Source organism: Lolium perenne, chromosome 5 (genome assembly GCF_019359855.2).
Source record: "Lolium perenne isolate Kyuss_39 chromosome 5, Kyuss_2.0, whole genome shotgun sequence".
Taxonomy (NCBI): Eukaryota; Viridiplantae; Streptophyta; class Magnoliopsida; order Poales; family Poaceae; genus Lolium; species Lolium perenne.
Window position 1 is genome coordinate 7,743,748 of NC_067248.2, and position 18,624 is coordinate 7,762,371.

At 43.4% G+C, this 18,624-nt stretch overlaps 3 protein-coding genes across 9 annotated transcripts; 2 read left to right on the forward strand and 1 right to left on the reverse strand.

The window, feature by feature from the left end:
- The first annotated feature begins 2,240 nt into the window (after nucleotides 1-2,240).
- On the forward strand, nucleotides 2,241-6,690 carry LOC127299048 (HIPL1 protein-like). Of its 2 annotated transcripts, XM_071819730.1 has the most exons (7): nucleotides 2,241-2,437; nucleotides 2,563-2,920; nucleotides 3,190-3,981; nucleotides 4,070-4,286; nucleotides 5,310-5,488; nucleotides 5,605-5,849; nucleotides 5,960-6,690. In XM_071819730.1, the coding sequence occupies exons 3-7, from the start codon at nucleotides 3,403-3,405 to the stop codon at nucleotides 6,477-6,479; spliced, it is 1,740 nt and encodes a 579-aa protein (XP_071675831.1). In that variant the 5' UTR covers nucleotides 2,241-2,437; nucleotides 2,563-2,920; nucleotides 3,190-3,402; the 3' UTR covers nucleotides 6,480-6,690. The 2 variants fall into 2 exon arrangements, with proteins under 2 accessions (XP_071675831.1, XP_071675830.1); XM_071819729.1 differs by lacking the exon at nucleotides 2,563-2,920.
- A 1,320-nt stretch (nucleotides 6,691-8,010) lies between these two features.
- LOC127299046 (putative disease resistance protein RGA4) lies at nucleotides 8,011-14,873 on the reverse strand. 6 transcript variants are annotated; one of them, XM_051328925.2, is made up of 11 exons: nucleotides 10,627-14,873; nucleotides 10,420-10,532; nucleotides 10,176-10,299; nucleotides 9,952-10,059; nucleotides 9,670-9,867; nucleotides 9,427-9,584; nucleotides 9,237-9,348; nucleotides 9,049-9,137; nucleotides 8,749-8,940; nucleotides 8,533-8,618; nucleotides 8,011-8,449 (listed from the first exon to the last, which is right to left on the reverse strand). In XM_051328925.2, exon 1 carries the CDS (start codon nucleotides 14,735-14,737, stop codon nucleotides 10,691-10,693), a length of 4,047 nt encoding a protein of 1,348 aa, XP_051184885.1. In that variant the 5' UTR covers nucleotides 14,738-14,873; the 3' UTR covers nucleotides 8,011-8,449; nucleotides 8,533-8,618; nucleotides 8,749-8,940; nucleotides 9,049-9,137; nucleotides 9,237-9,348; nucleotides 9,427-9,584; nucleotides 9,670-9,867; nucleotides 9,952-10,059; nucleotides 10,176-10,299; nucleotides 10,420-10,532; nucleotides 10,627-10,690. The 6 variants fall into 6 exon arrangements, with proteins under 6 accessions (XP_051184885.1, XP_051184883.1, XP_051184884.1 ...); XM_051328923.2 differs by having other exon boundaries at nucleotides 8,533-8,649; XM_051328924.2 differs by having other exon boundaries at nucleotides 8,533-8,660.
- Nucleotides 14,874-17,141: 2,268 nt separating this feature from the next.
- Nucleotides 17,142-18,225, forward strand: LOC127299047 (glucan endo-1,3-beta-glucosidase). The gene has a single exon (XM_051328927.2). It carries the CDS (start codon nucleotides 17,173-17,175, stop codon nucleotides 18,223-18,225), a length of 1,053 nt encoding a protein of 350 aa, XP_051184887.2. The 5' UTR covers nucleotides 17,142-17,172.
- Nucleotides 18,226-18,624: the final 399 nt, after the last annotated feature.

Here is an 18,624-nt window from a genome sequence, read left to right on the forward strand (position 1 = left end):
GGTGTGTTTTGCAAAGTGCGGAAGGCCTTTGCACGAATCTTAAAGCATTGTTGAATGTTCCCGATAGGCCCGGGACGCCCACATATATGTAGAGGATGATTTCCGTCCTCAAGATCCCGCTTTCCTTTGGTCCATGTTGACTCTTCGTTCATTGGACACGTAATGTACATCTAGGACCAAACAAAAAAATCCATCATAATTTATCAAAATGATTTTTTTCCAAAAATAATTAAATTACAATTAAAAGTAAATTCCGGTTTTTACCCCGTAATTTCATATTTTTTACAGTAATTACCCTATTTAACAATTATTCATCTATATTACCCCATTTAGCAGAAGTTTTGTCAGCTTTTACCCCTTTTAAAAATCTGAGAGCTATTTGCTAGGTTGATCCGTTATATACCTACACCGGAAGGCCATAACACATTACTACTCAATTGGCCGTTTAAAATAACTTAACTCGGACGCATCATACACTGTAGGGTGTTGTGATTATTTCCCACAAGGTTCGACTTATAGGCAAAACTTTAGGTTCAAGGTTTTGTTCGGATGCAGAAAGAAATTGGAGAAAAATTACGATACACTCACATAACAAATCACGTGTAAAATTTTTGGGAGGGTAAAAATTGGCAATACTTTCGCCAAATGGGGTAATACGGATGAAAAACTGTTAAATGGGGCAATTGGTGTCAAAAATATCAAACTAGAGGGTGAAAACTGGAATTTGCTCTACAATTAAAGACTACTTTATGCTTGAAGCGCTGTTTTTTTTTCGGCAGTTTGTCTTTTTATTATGTTCCCTAGCTTGTTAGGGAAAGAGGCTTTGATATTGATGTTGATGTATCTATTTATTATATTCAATTTAGACAAAAAGTTATTCCAGCACATTAGCTCTACTGATCTCTGTATATTAAAATTTTCTGTAAATTTCAAACAATGTATGGACTTTGTCAATGATATATTGTACAAATATGTAAAATCGTAATGCTAACTTCTTATCATTTTTGTGTAGCTTAAAATACACATTATTTTTAATTGATACTAGTTTGTATGTTTGCGGTACTAGTAGCGTGTCGCTCATAATAGAATAACACATGTCTTTAAAATCCGGTATGTTTTTAGTTAAGTTTCTTTTTATCGTAGCCCCTCTATCCAGATGTATAGGGTCTACACGTATTTCAAGGTTATTAGTTTTACGTAAAATAAGATATATATTATAAATATATATATCATTAGAAACTTCGGATGCTATATTTTCTAATGATATAATTTTTTGAAAACTGCAAACGGAGGCCGAGCTACATGTAGCCCTTTATTTTCGAAAATTCGGAAATCATAGTTTTAAGTTTCAAAAAAATCTAAAAAAAATCCTTGATGTAGACAATGATGAAATCTACACACGTGCAAAATCTCAATGTGAAATTCTTTGTATCGTAGACTACACAAAAAAAATGATAAAATCTGACAAGGTTTTGTAGTTTTGAAATGTGCACTCTTCACTATTCTCAGATCCACACATTTGTAGATTTCATAATTGGCTACATCCAGGATATATTTTCAGAATTTTTTGAAAAATAAAAATATGATTTCCGAAATTTTGAAAATAAAAAGCTACATGTAGCTCGGCCTCCATTTATGCACTCTTTATAATTTTTATGCTACAAAATTTGTATTATATTTGCTAAATTAACAACCTAGGATATGCTCAGGACCTACACACCCGGACGGAGGTAATATAGTCTTGATTAAATGGGCCACTTTAATAGATCATATGCCTAAACGAAAATATATCATACTCCCTCTCTCACAGTTTATAAGGCGTGCACGTACATCTAGGTCGCAAATTTGATCAAGTTAGCATTAGTTATATATTATAAAAATTATATCATTAGAAAGTTTAGATGTTCTATTTTTTAATGATATAATTTTTGCATTATATAATTTAAATTATATAAGTTAAATTGGCGACCTAGGGATACGGGGAGGACTAGTAAACTGAGAAGGAGGGAGTATATGACTGGCTAATAATTGAAACTCAAGCACATGATATATTTTTGTTTCAAAAAAAAAACCTGTCAGAGGGACACAAAACCTTAGTTACATAATATCGCAACTTAGCCATCTCAACCTTATTCAGATTTTCTGTTTCGCAAAAAAAAAAAAACCTTATTCAGATTTTCTGGAATATTCTACCATGGCTTTTCTGAGCCAACCATATACGGAGTATTTCCATCTTGACATGATGTCCTCCTCACTCTCCCACACCGGCGCCTCCTCCCACCACTCCCCGTCAAGCCGGCGGCGGCGGGGATCTCTCCCCACGGTCGGCAGCCTCCGGGCCTACGGTTCATTGGTGGCGGCCCCCGGATCCGGAGCGCGGTGATGCGGTGGCTCGGCTGTGCCTCGCCGAATCCTAGTCGACGGCGGCGCGGTGCAGGTAGTCCGTTCGCTTCGACACCTCTCCAATCGTGGCTTGCCTGGTTTGGCAGCCCTCCGGTGGCTCTGGCCGGTGCCACCATCCCTTGACTTCCCTCTCTGCTGTGCTGGACCCTGCTTTGGCAGTCTTCAGGCGTCTATGTTCATGGGTCGGTCGGGGCGGAATTCCTACCTGGTGTTCAGCTGGATGGGGCACAATGTACACAACGGCCGGCTTTCCTCACAATGCCTTCACTGGCTCCGGCCGGGTCCTGCCACTCACTCGCCGACTCTCCTAGAAACATGGGTGGCTGACCTGGGCAGCCCTGGTGATGTTGTACGTTGTGCTATCTATGGAAGCACCCCGCAGCGGTTGTGACATGGCCTTAAGGCACTGAATCTCGCCTAGCTCCTCGCTGTTAATGGCTCGAGGCTGGGCAAGGCAAGACCTTTGTTGTTCTGGTCTCATGTTGGTGGCGCATCCTCACATGGTCAAGGTTGTTTGGTGAGGGCACCCATGTTTTTTCTTTTCTTTCCCTCTAGTCTCGCCGTTGCCGGGTGTGTGAGCTTTTTTGCAACTCCTTGTAAACTTGTAGTTTGTGCTCTCTTAGCGCCTTCTCAATATAAAGATGTGCCCCCGGGCATGTTCGAGAAAGAAGAACATGTAGAACTAGTGACGTTATGAAAACTGAATATTATTGCAACAACTATTATGCCATGATGAATACTTAATATCATTGCAGGCTTACACAGTTCCTTTTTCCATGTTTTCAGAAATGCAATCCGTTCTCGGCTGATCTGTTTGGCATTGGGTCTACCGCACGCACAGTTCCTCTCTTGTGCAGCTCTTCCTCGGCACCAAATTATTCTCAACCTGAGGACCACAGAGGGGACTATTGTGAGCAAGTTTGGAAAGATTGCAAAAGCACACCAATATCTAATTCCCCCTTTCAGCCAAGAAATACTGCGCTTACTGGTTCAGCTTCAATGCTTACTGATTTTTTTCAATCAGAAAATGACTTCTGTATGTCACTTTCCGGTACACCAAACAACCAGTCAGTATGCTTCAATGGGCATGGGGTCTCATTTAACACTAGGAGGAACTCTTCGCCACCTCCTACTGGGATTTGCCTTGAGAAGATTGGTAATGGGTCCTACCTTAATATGGTTCCTCACCCTGATGGGTCCTCCAGCAAAGCCTTCTTCTCCAGACAAGATGGGAAGATATGGTTGGCTACTGTTCCTGAACAAGGAATGCAAGAAGGTCTGCAAATTGACGTGACAAGCCCATTTCTTGATCTTTCGACTGAAGGTCACCTCAGTTCGGACCTTGGACTCGTGGGTGTAGCGTTTCATCCGGATTTTGCAAACAATGGGCGTTTCTTTGTTTCATACATTTGTGATGGAACTCAGTCACCCAACTGCGCTGGTAGGTGTTCGTGTGATCAGGAAGTGGAGTGTGATCCCTCAAAGCTCGGCTCTGATAATAATGGTGCACACCCTTGCCAGTACCATCTACTTATCTCAGAGTATTCTGCGGAAGGTTCACCATCGAGCTTTTCTGAGGTATCTATGGATTAATTCTGTTCTTTGCTGTCCTTTATATTTCGAATAATTCCTGGGTAAATATTGTATTTCTACCCTTCTTTGATAGGCAACATATGCCGATCCATCAGAAGTCAGAAGGGTATTTTCAATGGGGCTGCCATACGTTTCTAACCATGCCGGTCAGCTTCTTTTTGGACCTACCGATGGATACCTATACATTTTCACGGGAAATGGTGGCATAAGAGGAGACCCTTTCAACTTCTCCCAGAATAAGAAGTCACTCTTGGGAAAAATCATGAGGCTCAATATTGATGATCTACCACGTAAGTTAAAGACTGACACATAAATGATACATACATTTTAGAGATGTTGTTCATTTTCTCTCCTTTTCGTGTTCTTTTGTGTCTACATATTCCTATTCCCCTTTTCAATTAAATGAGCATTATATCAGCATAATTGGGAAATATGCTATTTGTACAAGCTGGCACAACAGCTCAAAGGGTGTAGACTCACTAGTTCGAGGGTTAGATAGGCTTCCAAAAAATAATGTGCAGTTACTCTCATGGAAACATTTGCAGTGGTACCATACAACATTGGCCTATGTGCTCCTTTGCATGTTGAAAGTTAAATTGTGTGAAGTATAAAGCGATGTTGTTAATAGTCTAGTTGACTATGTGTGGCTGTGGATCAGGCCGTGTACTTTAGAATTTGTGTTTTTCACCTCCAGGGCATAGAAGCACCACTGCATCTCTCAAATCAGTATCATCTTGCTATTGTTACTACAAGATTTCACTAAGGCTAACAATAAATCTGTAGATATTGTCGCAATATTGGTGGTACTATAAAACAGTAGAGTAGTTTCCAAAAGGTCAAATTGCATGAATTACAAAGCTGTATTGTTAATAGTGTAGTAGCGGATAGTTGAAAATCAGGCCCATGTACTTCGGAATTTGTGCTTTTGTTGCATAGAAACAGTACTCAGAACAGTATGATGTTATGTTGTTACTTGTACGTTCCATCAAGATTTGACAAACTTTTTGAACATCAGTGTGTCTTCTCTTGTTTAAAGAGCGAAGTGAAATTCATGAAACAACTTCAAACTTTATAGAATTCCAGAATAGTAGTCGGTTCCACTTGGCTGTACAACCACTTAGATAGTTATATTACACTCTTGATGATGGAATAATTAGAATCATGTTAGATCTGCTTATCATACAACTTCAAAACGTACTAGGAAGGTCTGAAAAAGCCAGTCAATCTTTTACAGTAACATAGTAATGCTTAAACAGTTGCTTTCTAAGAGGCAAGCATTCCTGAACTGTTTCTTCTTCTTTTGAGCTTCGCAGAGCTGAATGAAATTGCTAACCTAAGCTTATGGGGTAATTATACTATACCAAAGGACAATCCCAATGCTGATGATAGCAGCTTACGACCAGAGATTTGGGCCATGGGTCTTGAAAACCCTTGGAGATGCAGCTTTGACTCCGGGAGGCCTTTCCACTTGTACTGTGCAGATGATGTCCAGGTATCATTTGAATGCTATAGCCTATACGCATCTTAGAAATGAGTTCCTCTCCAAGCTTGAGCTCTGTTTTCTGTATCATAAATAGTGCCTAATTATGTGACCTTGCATATATCTAGGACCAATACAAAGTGGTAGATTTGATATCCAAGGGGGGCAACTATGGGTGGATTGGTGTGTATGAGGACCAGCATGTTGGCTATCCACCGTGGGCTGCTCAAGTAATCAAACCTACACAAGGCATCGTTTTCCCCATAATGGGCTATAAGGTTTCTTCTTCTAACCCTGAGAATAGCATGGAATCTGCATCAATAGTTGGTGGATATGTGTACCGTGGGTCTGCCGATCCTTGCTTGTATGGAAGGTATTGTTTACGCCATAGTGCTGTGTTGCATCGTCTGAATGAATTACTTTATTTAGGGCTTGGCCAGTGTGCAGCTCGCATGTATGCTAATGGCTAATATGATATGGCAGGTACTTATTTGCTGACATGTACACGTCTGCCATGTGGACCGGCACTGATGACAATGGTAAATATACCTCTTCTTCCATTCCATCGAGGTGTTCCAAGAAGACACCAATTCTCTGCGATGAATCTGCCAATGGCCCTCTTGGCCCTATATCTTCGTTTGGCGAGGATAACAATCTAGACGTCTTCATCCTGGCCAGCCAAGGCGTCTACCGTATTGTCCAGCCTACCCTATGCGGCTATGCTCATCTAAATTCCGCACCGACGGACGGAGTGACACCTTCCGGTGGCAGCAATGGGATGTCAGCATCGATGAAAGCACTGGTGGCTTCTGTGCTGTCGGTTTTGGCTGCAGCTGTGGCCGGCGTGGTAGCTTGGAGGTGTTACTTCAACAACACAGCCTTTTGCTGCAACGGGAATGTCCAGGTGACCAATAACAGCACAATGCACGGAGATGGTCCTGCAGCAAAACCAGGTGACATTGAATTCGCTATGCCTAAGCCTCAAGAGCGTCCAGGTCGCTAGATAGACACTCTGTTTATGGTCTCGATCCAGTTTGTATTGAGTATCAGTGTATGCTAGCTACAGCGTTCTTTCGTTGAACAACACGTACGTACATACGTAGTATTTCATTGTTGCGTCCTTTTCTATTTTTTATTATTTACTTCTGAGAAACATTTGAAGAGTTGTATAAATATATTTGGAATCTGAAATAAGGAACTGAATTTGTATGAGACGCTGAAGCTATCAGACCTCAGGCTCTGTAGTCCCAGTGTGACTCCGCCTTCCCGCTGAGTGCCTGTCAAAACATGGCGTCGAAATCTGAAATGGGTACCCTTTTTTTAACATTGAGGAATGGGTAAGGATTTAACAAAAAGTTGAAATGTTCTTTAACATTGGTAGTTAGCATGGTGAACGGCAGGTATCTGCTGAACTTTAATCCATTATGATGAAAACTGTTGTGAAATAGGCATGAACTTGATCGTTTGGGCTGAAAATCATGAATGTTGATACATTTTTTTTTTAAGAAACACAGTACAAACGCAGATGCTCACATACACCCGTATACACTCATTCCTATGAACGCATACACGCACACCCTACCCCTATGAGCACCTCCGGAAGACTCTGGCGGATTGGATCTTGAAATTGACGAAGTTACCACAGGCGCCTCGCTGTCGACGGGAACGTCACCTCCCACTGAATGAATATTCCGTCTTTATGAGACACAAATGTCAAACCTGGGGTTTCAACTCTGGTGGGCTAGGGGTACAACCACCCTCCTAACCACCAACCTCAGGTTGGTTCTCCATGAATGTTGATACTTGGAAGGCCATTTGTGAAGTATCTTTTTTAATAATCCAAATGGGTTAGTAGGACTTTTTTGGTGCCACCTTGTACCCATATATGAGGACTCCTTTCCAAGTAGGGCATCTATTGGTCCCCTTTTTACATATTATTTGAATTATTTCAATATGAGGTGCAACTAGATACCACACCTTTCCATATCACAATCTAGAATTTCATCACTCTGATGGATCTTCCATGCATCCCTACGTTTTCTAATTTAATATTGGGTTTTTATTATATTTTTGAACAATCATTCAAAAATCTCTAGTTCAAATTTGAATTGCATCGATGATTGCTTAGAAATTCCTTTATAAACCAATGAAATAACAAAAATGATTAAAATTTACCAAGCCTCCTACACATGACTTACAACATCGCGTAGTGTATGCAAAAAAAAAGAATGTTAGAGTCATTGTCATCATATTTCTGGTATTTGCTTCACAAGATTCTCCATTTTAGCCATTTATAAATAAAATAATATTTAAATTTGGCACAATAAATTTGTAAATTTTCATGGAACTATAGTGATGGGTTCATAAATTTTCATGTAAATTTTCATGGAACTATTGATGACACGACCGTGAGATTCCAAGTTTTCTATTACAGTTTTATGGAAGAAGAAAAGAAAAAGAACTGAAGGCAGGATGATGTGCAAGGTGAAGCAATCTCAACGAGTTAACTGGCTAAAAGTTGTGCTACCTGAAGCATGAGTGAGTTTCACAATCAGGGCATGTACTAGCTAGCAGTATGCTAACAACAATTACGCCGAACAACGGCAGCATCCTTGATCCGTTTGACCGTGGTCACAGAACAAAATTACAATCAGAACGCTGTTTAAGAAAATATACAACCTCGGACTCTAAGAGGAACTGGAAGATCAAGTTTCTACGTGCTCGAATGTAAATACTCTACGAAGGAACACAATTCTACTAATCCGCACAAGCAAAACAAAATATTTTGTAGCCGTGATCGTCCGAGAAGGCTGGAATCCAATAGCCTCACAGCTTGACAGCCTTTGCATGTGAATTGCGAAATAAAATGTACTCCTCCCTGCTCTGCTTGCTCGGTGCCGCATACATCATCGCTGTCACCCAACAAAGCCCTCAAGGAACCAAGGACATCCCATTGCGGTCAGCATGGAACACCTGGACGATCATGATACATTAAACTTATCAACTTTAGCAGGGAAATAAGAAAAAAAAATGAGAGGAAGGAATGGCCTGCTGACCTTTGAAATTTGAACGAGCCATTGCAGGATTCCACGGGTCCTTCAACCTGTCAGGACGGTTATTGTTTGTATTGAAGAGCTGTGTCCTGAACGCCAAATCCAAAATTCACTGCTGGGCTGTGATTCGTCTGAAGATTTCGAGTAAACGAACTTGGGGCAGAAACTATGAACAAGGAAAAAGGAACTCGCTGGTATGAATGGCTAATCATTCATTACCTTACAGTGAAGAATCAATGCCGGTGAAACCTAAGCTCGTACCATATGCAATTACAATCTCTGTAAAGGATGATAGTTGGGTACAACGCTTTGGGTGCTTTCCCCAGCAACCAGCATAACCTTTGTGGTAGGACAGGCTGATCAAAACAGTGAGCAGATAATAATCTGTTTCAGAAATACTGCACTTTTGTCCTATAAGAATAAATCGGTGTCAGGCCTAATATTTCCAAGGTTCAAATAGCTTGATGAGCATTTGTGCAGAGTGTAACTCAAATCATTTCGAGACAGTAGGAAACTTACATTTGTGTCATCTTGTAAAATAGCTCCTTTCTTACATATACGATATTATATCAGGTGTTTGAGGAATGTAGCCATCACGAAGCAACATCCTGGCGACAGATTCGAGTAATTCAGACATTACAATGTTTCAGTGCACGACACCTTTGAGCGTTAGTAGGGAAAATAGAAAAATGAGAACAAAGTCTGACCTGCTGACCTTTCAGCATATCAAGACAATCGCTTCATTCCTGTTTATTTGTTTGGATACATGTGCTATGTCCTGGATCAACTGCGGAATTCACTACTGGGGCTGGCATTGTTCTGGAGAATCCAATAAATAAACTCGGGTCAGAATATGAACAAAGCAGAAGGGAACTCAAATGCTCAAATGTTCATTACCTTAGTAGTACGAAGGATCAATCCCAAATGAAACCTAAAGCTTGTATGCATTCTCCGTGCAAGACTGTAGCTGGGTACAGTAGTTTGTTGTGGCGAGTAAGCTGGGTAAAATAGTTTCGGACTTTACTCTGTCCCAGCATAAATGATGCAATTCGTTCCTACAACAATTATTCAGTACCAGGCCTGATTTTTGTTTTCAAGGTTCAAATCAATCTCACGATAGTAAGAAGAACATATTCATACCATTTCTATAAAATAAATGCAGCATCAGCTAAGATAGCTTCTCTGCTACATATATGACATATCAGGTTCTTGAAGGACAGCCCTTCACAAAATCAATTCGACGATACTAGGAAGAATATATTCATGCCATTCTATAAAATAAATGGACCATCAGCTAAGGTAACTTCTCTGCTAGATTTATGATATATCAGGTGCATCCTGTCAAAGGATTCAAGTAAGAGGAGATAAAGGCACTCGATTCATGAAAAGAAAAGAAAATCTTTTGGGATAACGTTAAAATACCTCCTCTTTGTTGTTAATAGTGCCAACTTGTATTTGCCAGTTCAGTTCTGCTGCTTCATGCAAAAAACAGCAGAAGGATAATTCCATGCGAAAAATCTGCTTCCACTTCTGAAATAGCAGAATGCAGTGCCTTAAAATTTTCATACACTTCTCAAATAGATTATGGCTTGTTTACTTAATGAGATCATTTTAAAAGTTAAATATAAAAATAGAATAGACAAAACCTCTAGGTCCATCTGGTATCACTTTAGTCTTCAAGTCTGCCTCTCGATGCAAGCTGTAATGCAGTAATACGTCATTCTAGAAGGGTGATGTAGCCCGGGAAAGAAAATAGGCTGCCAAGCAACCCTGTCGAAGAAATTAAGAATTGTAGTTAGAAAAAGGTAAGGTGCATGAGTATTGATTAATATATCAATATGTAGATAAGGAAATACAGGAATCAGGAGTTGGCTATGAATGAAATCATACAAATGAAGGAGCAGAAGTCAGCTTTCGGTGTCCTAACCAGCTGATTAGTGTTCAGGTTTGACAACTTATGTGCACCAAAAGACTGCAACAGTGGTGGAGTGGAACCTGCTACCCTGTAAGATTTGAGAAGTTAAGATAAGGAAGAAATATGGCAAAGAAGCCTGGCTTCAGAAAAAAAATAAAAAGCAGTGAGGCGGCAAGTGTTACCTTGGGTTACGTTGACCATATAAATAAATCAGGGGCATGCATCCTCTGATTTTATTATTGTATGTCAGTAACCTGGGACGGTTAAATCTGGATTTGTTCTTTTGATATTCTCAATTTGCTCATTTATCTCAGTGCTGCGAGGATGTATGCGTAGTTTTCTCAGTGAAATGGGGAACCCCTTCTCGGGCATCAATTGGATTTTTGGACAATCAAGGACAAGTAACTCCTTGAGAGAAGAAATGTGATGTAACCCTTGAGGAAGGGACTGCAGACCCTCGCACCAGCCAAATTCTAGAATCTGGAGGGAGGTGAGGAGCTGCAGCGCTTTCTCTTGCTTTTCCGCGAAGCTTTCCGCTTGTTTATCATGAATGAATTTGAGTGTGTGGAGGGTTGGGGCGAGGAGGTTGCAAATAGGAGCAGCAAGCAATCCAGAGATGTTATCCACCGTGAGTTCCTCCAGTCTAGAGATGTAACCTGCAGGCATTAATTTGTTCCTTGCCACCTCTGAGAGCAGATCTACTGCTCCTACGGTGATGCCGGTCTTTGGCACCTCTAAGAACCGATTGACTTTCAGTTCTTTGAGGTTGACTGTGATGAGAGGATTGAATCCGTCCACTGTTAAGTTATTGCAATCTACAAGACTTAGACTGGTGAGAGAGGTGAGGTTTGAGAGCATAACCATTGATTTCATGCTTGGCTCATCTCTAACATAAAGTTCCCTGAGGGAAGCAGGGAAAGGGCCACCGAGAGAAGCATGCTGAATTCCCCCTCCTGCTTCTCCCATGGGCCACCGAGAGAAGAGTTTGCCACAATTCCTTATTTCTAATGACCGGAGCGATGAGTTGTCCTGCTGAAGTGCCCCTCCATTCTCCACAGGCACAAGGACCAGGCTCTTGCAGTAAAAAAAGCTAAGTTCCTGCATTGAGCTGGATGATGGGAGCTGCATTACACATTCCTCATCGTCTCGATATGAACCCTCTATCTTCAACACAGAAAGAGCTGGGAAACAGTTTAACACTTTTGCCGATGATTTGCTGGTAAGATGAGATACATCTAAACTGAGGGTCCTCACTGAATGGAGGACAATACTGCCATCCAGATCTCCAGGGAACAAGCCATCACATCTACCGATATCTAGTTTTTTTAGGACTTCGAGCTTTTTGATATCTGTCACTGAAATATGTGATACATCTTTAATAGTCATATCTTCTACTTTACCCAGATTGTGGAAGTCCAAATCACCGCCATACCCACGAACAACCAATCTCTTTGCAACTATCTTCAACTTTTGGTAATTATCTCCTTTAACAACCAATTCTGCCAGTGTAGAGGTGTGAGGCATGGAGGGCAGAGACATCTTGGGGCACCAAGAAACATACAGTTTGCACAAATTGGTCCAAAACACCTCCGAGAAGGGCATCACATGCAGATTGGGACACCCAACACATTCGATTATTTCAAGACTTGGAAAGCAATGGCAATTTGGTTCCGCGGCCCATTCGGCAAGATCTGGCATCTCAAGAAACACAACTGTCCTCAAGCGCATAAAACATTTCCCTGGAGTGCCACCACATCGAAACTGATGCATCCCAGAAATTCTCTTCAAAGTGAGTACCTTGAGATTTGGTATCTTACAAAAAGGTGGAAGGGTGTTCCAAGATACGCCTTCTAGAGTGAGAGTCTCTAAACTTGTTAAGCAGATGTCAAGACACAGCCAACTAGGACCAATGGTACAACCAGGATTTGCGATTGTAAGCACTCTAAGATTAGAATGTGGTTGAAAAGCATCAAGAATATCAACACCTATAGTTGGTCGATCTCTGTCCCAAAGCAATTTCAACTCATTCAGACTCTTTTTCAACTTCAGTTTAGCAGCAACAGCATCCTCCTTGGTTGACACGTGTTGAAGACCACATATAATCAGTTTTCCTCCAAGCTCTGTCAATGCCCCGAGTTCTCTCAGTTCAAATCCCATGATCTCCTTCTTTACACGAAATTCTTTTAGTTCCTGCAGATGCTTGATCTTTCCAACATTTCGAATATTGGAGTGGAGTTCCCTTCCAGCACAAAAATCATGTAAATTTTCAAGGTGGCTAAAGTGTTCAGGCAAATCAGAATTACCATGCCAATCATCTAGGTCCAAAAATTTCAAGTGATAAAATGTTGATAGTGTACTAGGCAAACTCACTTTGTCCGTGTGAGGTGACCTAATTTTGAGGTATTGGAGGTGGATAAGTTTTGAAAACCTATGTGGGAAAGATTCTGAAGAGTTCACTGTCATAAAAAGAACACGCAGACTATTTATTTCTTTGAAGCATTCTTTTAAAATCTTGGCCATTCTTTTTTCATATTCTCCAAAAATCATCAAAGTCCGCAGATTAGCAATGTCTATCCAACCCATTAGTATACACATTTCTTTCTCAAAACTTTCATCATATCTGTCCTCTATGGTGATAGATACATGTCGAACAGATTGCGGGATGGGATCAGCTCTGAAATCTAAGTCACTTATACTGAGGCATTCTTGTGCAGAAACACTCTTAGACAGCTCATGCATTAAATCATGCATTACATAGTATCGACCATTATAATCAACTTGCTTCATGAGAAAACCGTTGTCCGCTAGTTCCTCCAAGTAATTTCTGTCTACTTGGTGAGCAGAGTCTGCGATGCCAATCACAACAAAAAAGAGGTTCATTTCTGAATTATGAAACCGATAATCTTCAGGGAAAAGGCCAAAATATGGAAAGCATTTCTTCATATCAAAAGGGAGGTAGTCGTAGCTAATTTTTAAAGATGGCATGATATCATGATCGCTTTTTTGCTTTAGCCACTCATGCTTTGTAAGAACTCCATTCCAATGTTCGGGAGAAAGATCCCTCTGCAATAGTCTACCAACTGTTTTGGCTGCCAATGGGGAACCCTTTAGCTTATTTGCAATTTTTGCTGCAATACCAGCTAACTCATCGTCGTAATCCTGAGGCTTGAAATCACCAAATATACATGCTTCAAAGAATGTGAAGAAGTCATTAGCGTCCAAACCTCGCAGTTCAAGTGGATCAACTGTTTTCACCATGCATGCTACCTTGGGGAATCGAGTTGTGACAAGTACCATGCTTCCTTTGGTTTCCCCCTTTGTGAAGGGAGCTAATAAGGTTTTCCACTGATTCTCTCCATCACATTTCCATATATCATCCAAGACAATTAGAAATCTCCTGGACTTGAGACGACACGCTATGGATAACTGAAGCTGGTCTAAATTGAGTGTTTCATTTGCAGCACCGCTGCTTCCTTCTTCTTGAGTTGCAAGTATGCAGCCAAGGATCTCCCTGGTGAGCTTGAGCACATCAAAATCGGTCGATACACATACCCAGACCCTGACTTCAAAGTGGTTTTCAGCCCTTGCATCATTATAGAGGTGTTGGGTGAAAGTTGTCTTTCCAATACCCCCTGGACCAACTATAGGAAGAACAGAAACGGTCTGTTTGCAGCTGACGATACGATTGACCGTTTCCTCAAACGTGTCTCTCCTACCATACAGTGTGTCTTGCATAATTGTGGATCCAATCTGAGGCCGGTGTAGTAGGGCGACTGCCATGCTGCTGCTTGGGATACTGCTGAGCAAATCGGAGATGGAATCACACTGGGTCTGCATGTCCTGTAACACTGACTTGATCTTCCTGGACATGATCACTGGCTGGAAATGTAAGGTATGAGCATCATTGGCACAAGAAAAGAATGCGGCCCAGCTAGTGGCAGTGTGGCGGAGAACATTGCGACCATGGTGGAGAAGATTGGGCTGGGTGGTTGCGATGCTGGTGCCGTGGAGCTTGTCATGGATCTGGAAGTAGTGGAGCTCATCCAGCAGGTCCTCCGCCTGGTCGGCGTTCCTGCTCAACACCGGCAGCAGGTCCTGCAGTCCAGGGTTGTGGCCGGCGTCGCTCACCTGGGCGTTGTGCAGCAGGCCTCGCGTGTGCGCGAGCTTGGCCTTGATCTGCTCGGAGTTGTGGCCGAGCTCGAGGCTGTCCACGTACGCCGCCACCGGGGCTGCGGAAAGCATCGTGAACACCTTGCCAAGGAGCGTGGCCGCCGGGCCGAGTGCCGCCGCCATCTTCACTCCGCCGGACGCCTCCAAGCTCGGTCAACGCCGCCTGTTCTTGGTGGTTCGACGCCGGTGGAAGCAGCGAGGGAAGTTGCAGCTGGGCGGATTGGGGATCGCTTGGTGTGGACTGTGGAGTAGACCACTTCTATCAGACGCGGCAAAAGCAACAGTAAACGCGTACATGTTTGGGCCCGCACAGTACTTGCTTTTTGATAAAGCGGATACATTAATATCAGCAAGAAACATACTAAATACATTCAGCATCTGCAACAACTCAATACCCTAATAGTAGTAGACATAGCTAAAAATAAGAAGAAAAAAGATCCCGCTACACGGACCCTAGCAACAATAATATATCCACCGTCAAAACAATACCTGAACTTCAGACACTCTAAAAGAGATGTCTCCAAGAAGAGAACAGTGCACAAACATCATCATCGTCCGATCAAAGATCTTAAATTTCCAGAACAATGATTTAACAGGGTCATCATTGCCAGGCACAACCAATTAAGAACCCTTGGATTTTCACGCTGAAAGGTTAGACTCTGAATTTTACATGTATTGCCGCTGCCACTTTCATATTGAGACTTTAAACCTATGTTGCTAGTCTTTCACTCTGGCCTTTATGATATTCCCCGTCTCTTATTTCATCATGGACCAAAAAGTCACCTGATGGCAAGAAAGAACACATCTTCACGCCACTTCCTCCAGAACCAAACGGCCAGAATAAAAGCATGGGTGTGCACGAGCGAATACCACCCAATCCAACAAACTCCAGGAAAGAGGTGCATTGTTACATTCGCCAGCGGATCCTTTCGAAACTCAACACTCCGACCAGATCAAGAAGGACAGGTCTTGGGCATGTCTTCATCTTCGCACAAGAGAAACCCTAGGACCACCACATTTATTCAGGTCAGGCCCTAACACCGCCGACCATCCCAGGTCGGCCGAGGCAACACCGAAGACACCAGGTGTAGATCGCGAAGTTCGTAGACCCCAAGCCCACCCCTGAGCAACGCCCTAGAGTCCAACAACGGGCCCTCCACCGTCGACATCTGGGACCGCGGAGAGGGCAAGGAGAGGACCGACCTACGGTTTGCACCCAATCCGGCTCGTCTCACCCCGCACTTCCGCCGCCGGAGGCAACCACCACCGCCACCCCGCCACCAAGACGCCGCCCATATCGCTGCGCCTCTAACGAGCCGCTCGTCGCCGCCCCAAGAGCTTGTATAGCCATCCCGGTGCTTCTCCCGATGAAAAAATGACAATTTGACTCCGTATAGGTCTGTGAAAGTGAAAAATACACAAAATAGGAAATTCCTGTTTTGCAGAGTTATAAACTAAATAAAGGGGATCATTGATAAATCCCCATAAATCAATGTAAATTATGGTATTATCATCATATATGTTGCAAATATGTGGGAATTTATTCTAATAAAAGATAAAGTTCATGTATGCATTTTACATGCATCAGGGGGCGAAACACCAGGTGCGGAGCGGATCTTCCATCGAGGGCCGAGTGGAGATGCTCTCAAATGTCACATCTTTATGTATTTTGTGAATTCTAACTCACGTTTCCTGATTATAAAGCTCCTTAAGGAAAGATGTGAAATAATCAAATCTTAAGCACTTTTTGGTGCATATGATCTATTTATTTTCAAATGCATCTTTGATACATCTTGAAATATCAAAAAAACCAGACAAAAAATTCATGTGTATATCTTCACATGCTACGTGTGCACAAAGTCAAATATCGACTTGTTGTTTGGACTGTGTGGAAAGGCAAATTTTGGTACTAAAAATAGGCCTTATTGTGAGATATATTTTGTCGTTTTTACATCGACCAGAAAAAATAATGGGTTTTTGTGAAACTATTCGTACGCACATAGATTTCGAGATGTACATGTGATTTTTTTATTAATTTTTTTCACAATTAGAAGTATGTTTTTTGGGCCGAAAGCCGAATTAAATTTCAGTTGTTTTCCTAGACTATATTCGACATGCAGTCTGGCCCTACAACACTGTATCTGTATTCAATAGGAAGAACACATTTCATTGGTAATATTAGTCTGGACCTACGCATATTTCAAGGTTATTGATTTGGCAAACATAGTAGAAAATATATATTATAAATGTTTATATCATTAAAAACTTCAGATATTATATTTTCCAATGATATATTTTTTATGAAATTTATATTATATTTGTCAAATTGAAAACCAGAGATACGCTCAAGATCTACACAATTAACTTGTGTAGGCTGGATATATAGCATGCACGCTAGAAATTAACACCTCCCGAGCATTTCCATATATTGATTTGCTTACCGAAAGAAACCTTTTTGCTATGTATCTATAATTAGATTAGAGGACCCTAAACAATCTCCGTACGTACACCTCTCGTGCATGTTTGGCCTGTGTCTCCACCGCCGGCACCGGCCGACCATGGCGACGCCGTGGGGCGGCGATCTCGTCATCATCTGTATCTTCCTTGCCATAGCGGCGCCGCTCACCACAGCGATCGGCGTGAACTACGGGACCAAGGGTGACAACCTCCCACCGCCGGCGACGGTGGCGGCTTTCCTCGCGAACCGTACCATCATCGACCGCGTGAAGCTGTTCGACAACAACCCGGACATCGTCCGTGCCTTCGCCGGCACGGGCATCTCGGTCATGGTGACGGCTGCCAACGGCGACATCCCCAGCCTGGCCACCAAGGAGGGCGCCGCCGCGTGGGTCGCGGCCAACGTGGCGCCCTACTACCCCGCGACGGAGATCTCCCTGGTGGCCGTCGGCAACGAGATCATGGACACGGCCGACCAGAACCTCATCGGCAACCTGGTCCCGGCCATGCGGACGCTCAAGGCAGCGCTGGTCGCCGCAGGCTACCGCCGGATCCGCGTCTCGACGCCGAGCTCGCTCGGCATCCTGGTAGACTCCCAGCCGCCGTCCGCGACTCGGTTCCGCGACGGCTGGGACGCGGCCGTCTTCGCCCCGATGCTCCAGTTCCTCCGGAGGACCAGCTCGCCGCTCGTGGTGAACGCGTACCCGTACTTCGGCTACAACGGCGACACGCTGCCGTACGCGCTGGCGCGGCCGAACCCCGGCGTGCGGGACGCCGGCACGGGCATCACGTACACGAGCATGTTCCAGGCGCAGCTGGACTCGGTGTACTCGGCGATGAAGAAGCTCGGGTTCGAGGACGTGGAGATCCTCGTCGGGGAAACCGGGTGGCCGACCAAGGCCATGGACGGGCAGATCGGCGTGAGCCCGGCCGAGGCGGCGGAGTACATCCGGTACCTCATCGGCGAGGTCGGCTCCGGGTCGGGCACGCCGCTCATGCCCAAGCGGACGTTCGAGACCTACATCTTCGCGCTCTTCAACGAGGACCTCAAGCCCGGGCCCGTCGCCGAGCGCAACTTCGGGATGTTCCAGCCGGACTTGACGCCCATGTACGACGTCGGCATCATGAAGAAAGACACGGTACGTAATGCCTAGCTAGCTTGGCAACGACGAGCACAGATGTGAGCTGAGGGCTCTCGACAAGTTGTGTTCTCATGCATGCCATGCAGGTCAAGACAGCACCCGCGCATGACTCGAACGGGTCCAGCAGCGCGGCAGCATCAGCGCCTGCGCCGACAGAGGATAGATCGAGCGGCGGCGCGACCTCCTCTCCGGCTCCATCCGAGGACGAATCAACCCATGAGACACTGGTTTGTGCTTCGTCCCAGCTGATGGCCCACTTCTCTCAGATTTTCTTTATGGGTCGTTCTCAGTCAATGATATCATCAAACTTTAGTTGCACTCATGTTACAACTCATGACTAGCAGAAATCACGATGCAAATCGGACGGTGTAACACTTGACTCAGCACGAAGTTAGTTCTCAGCTAGCTAAG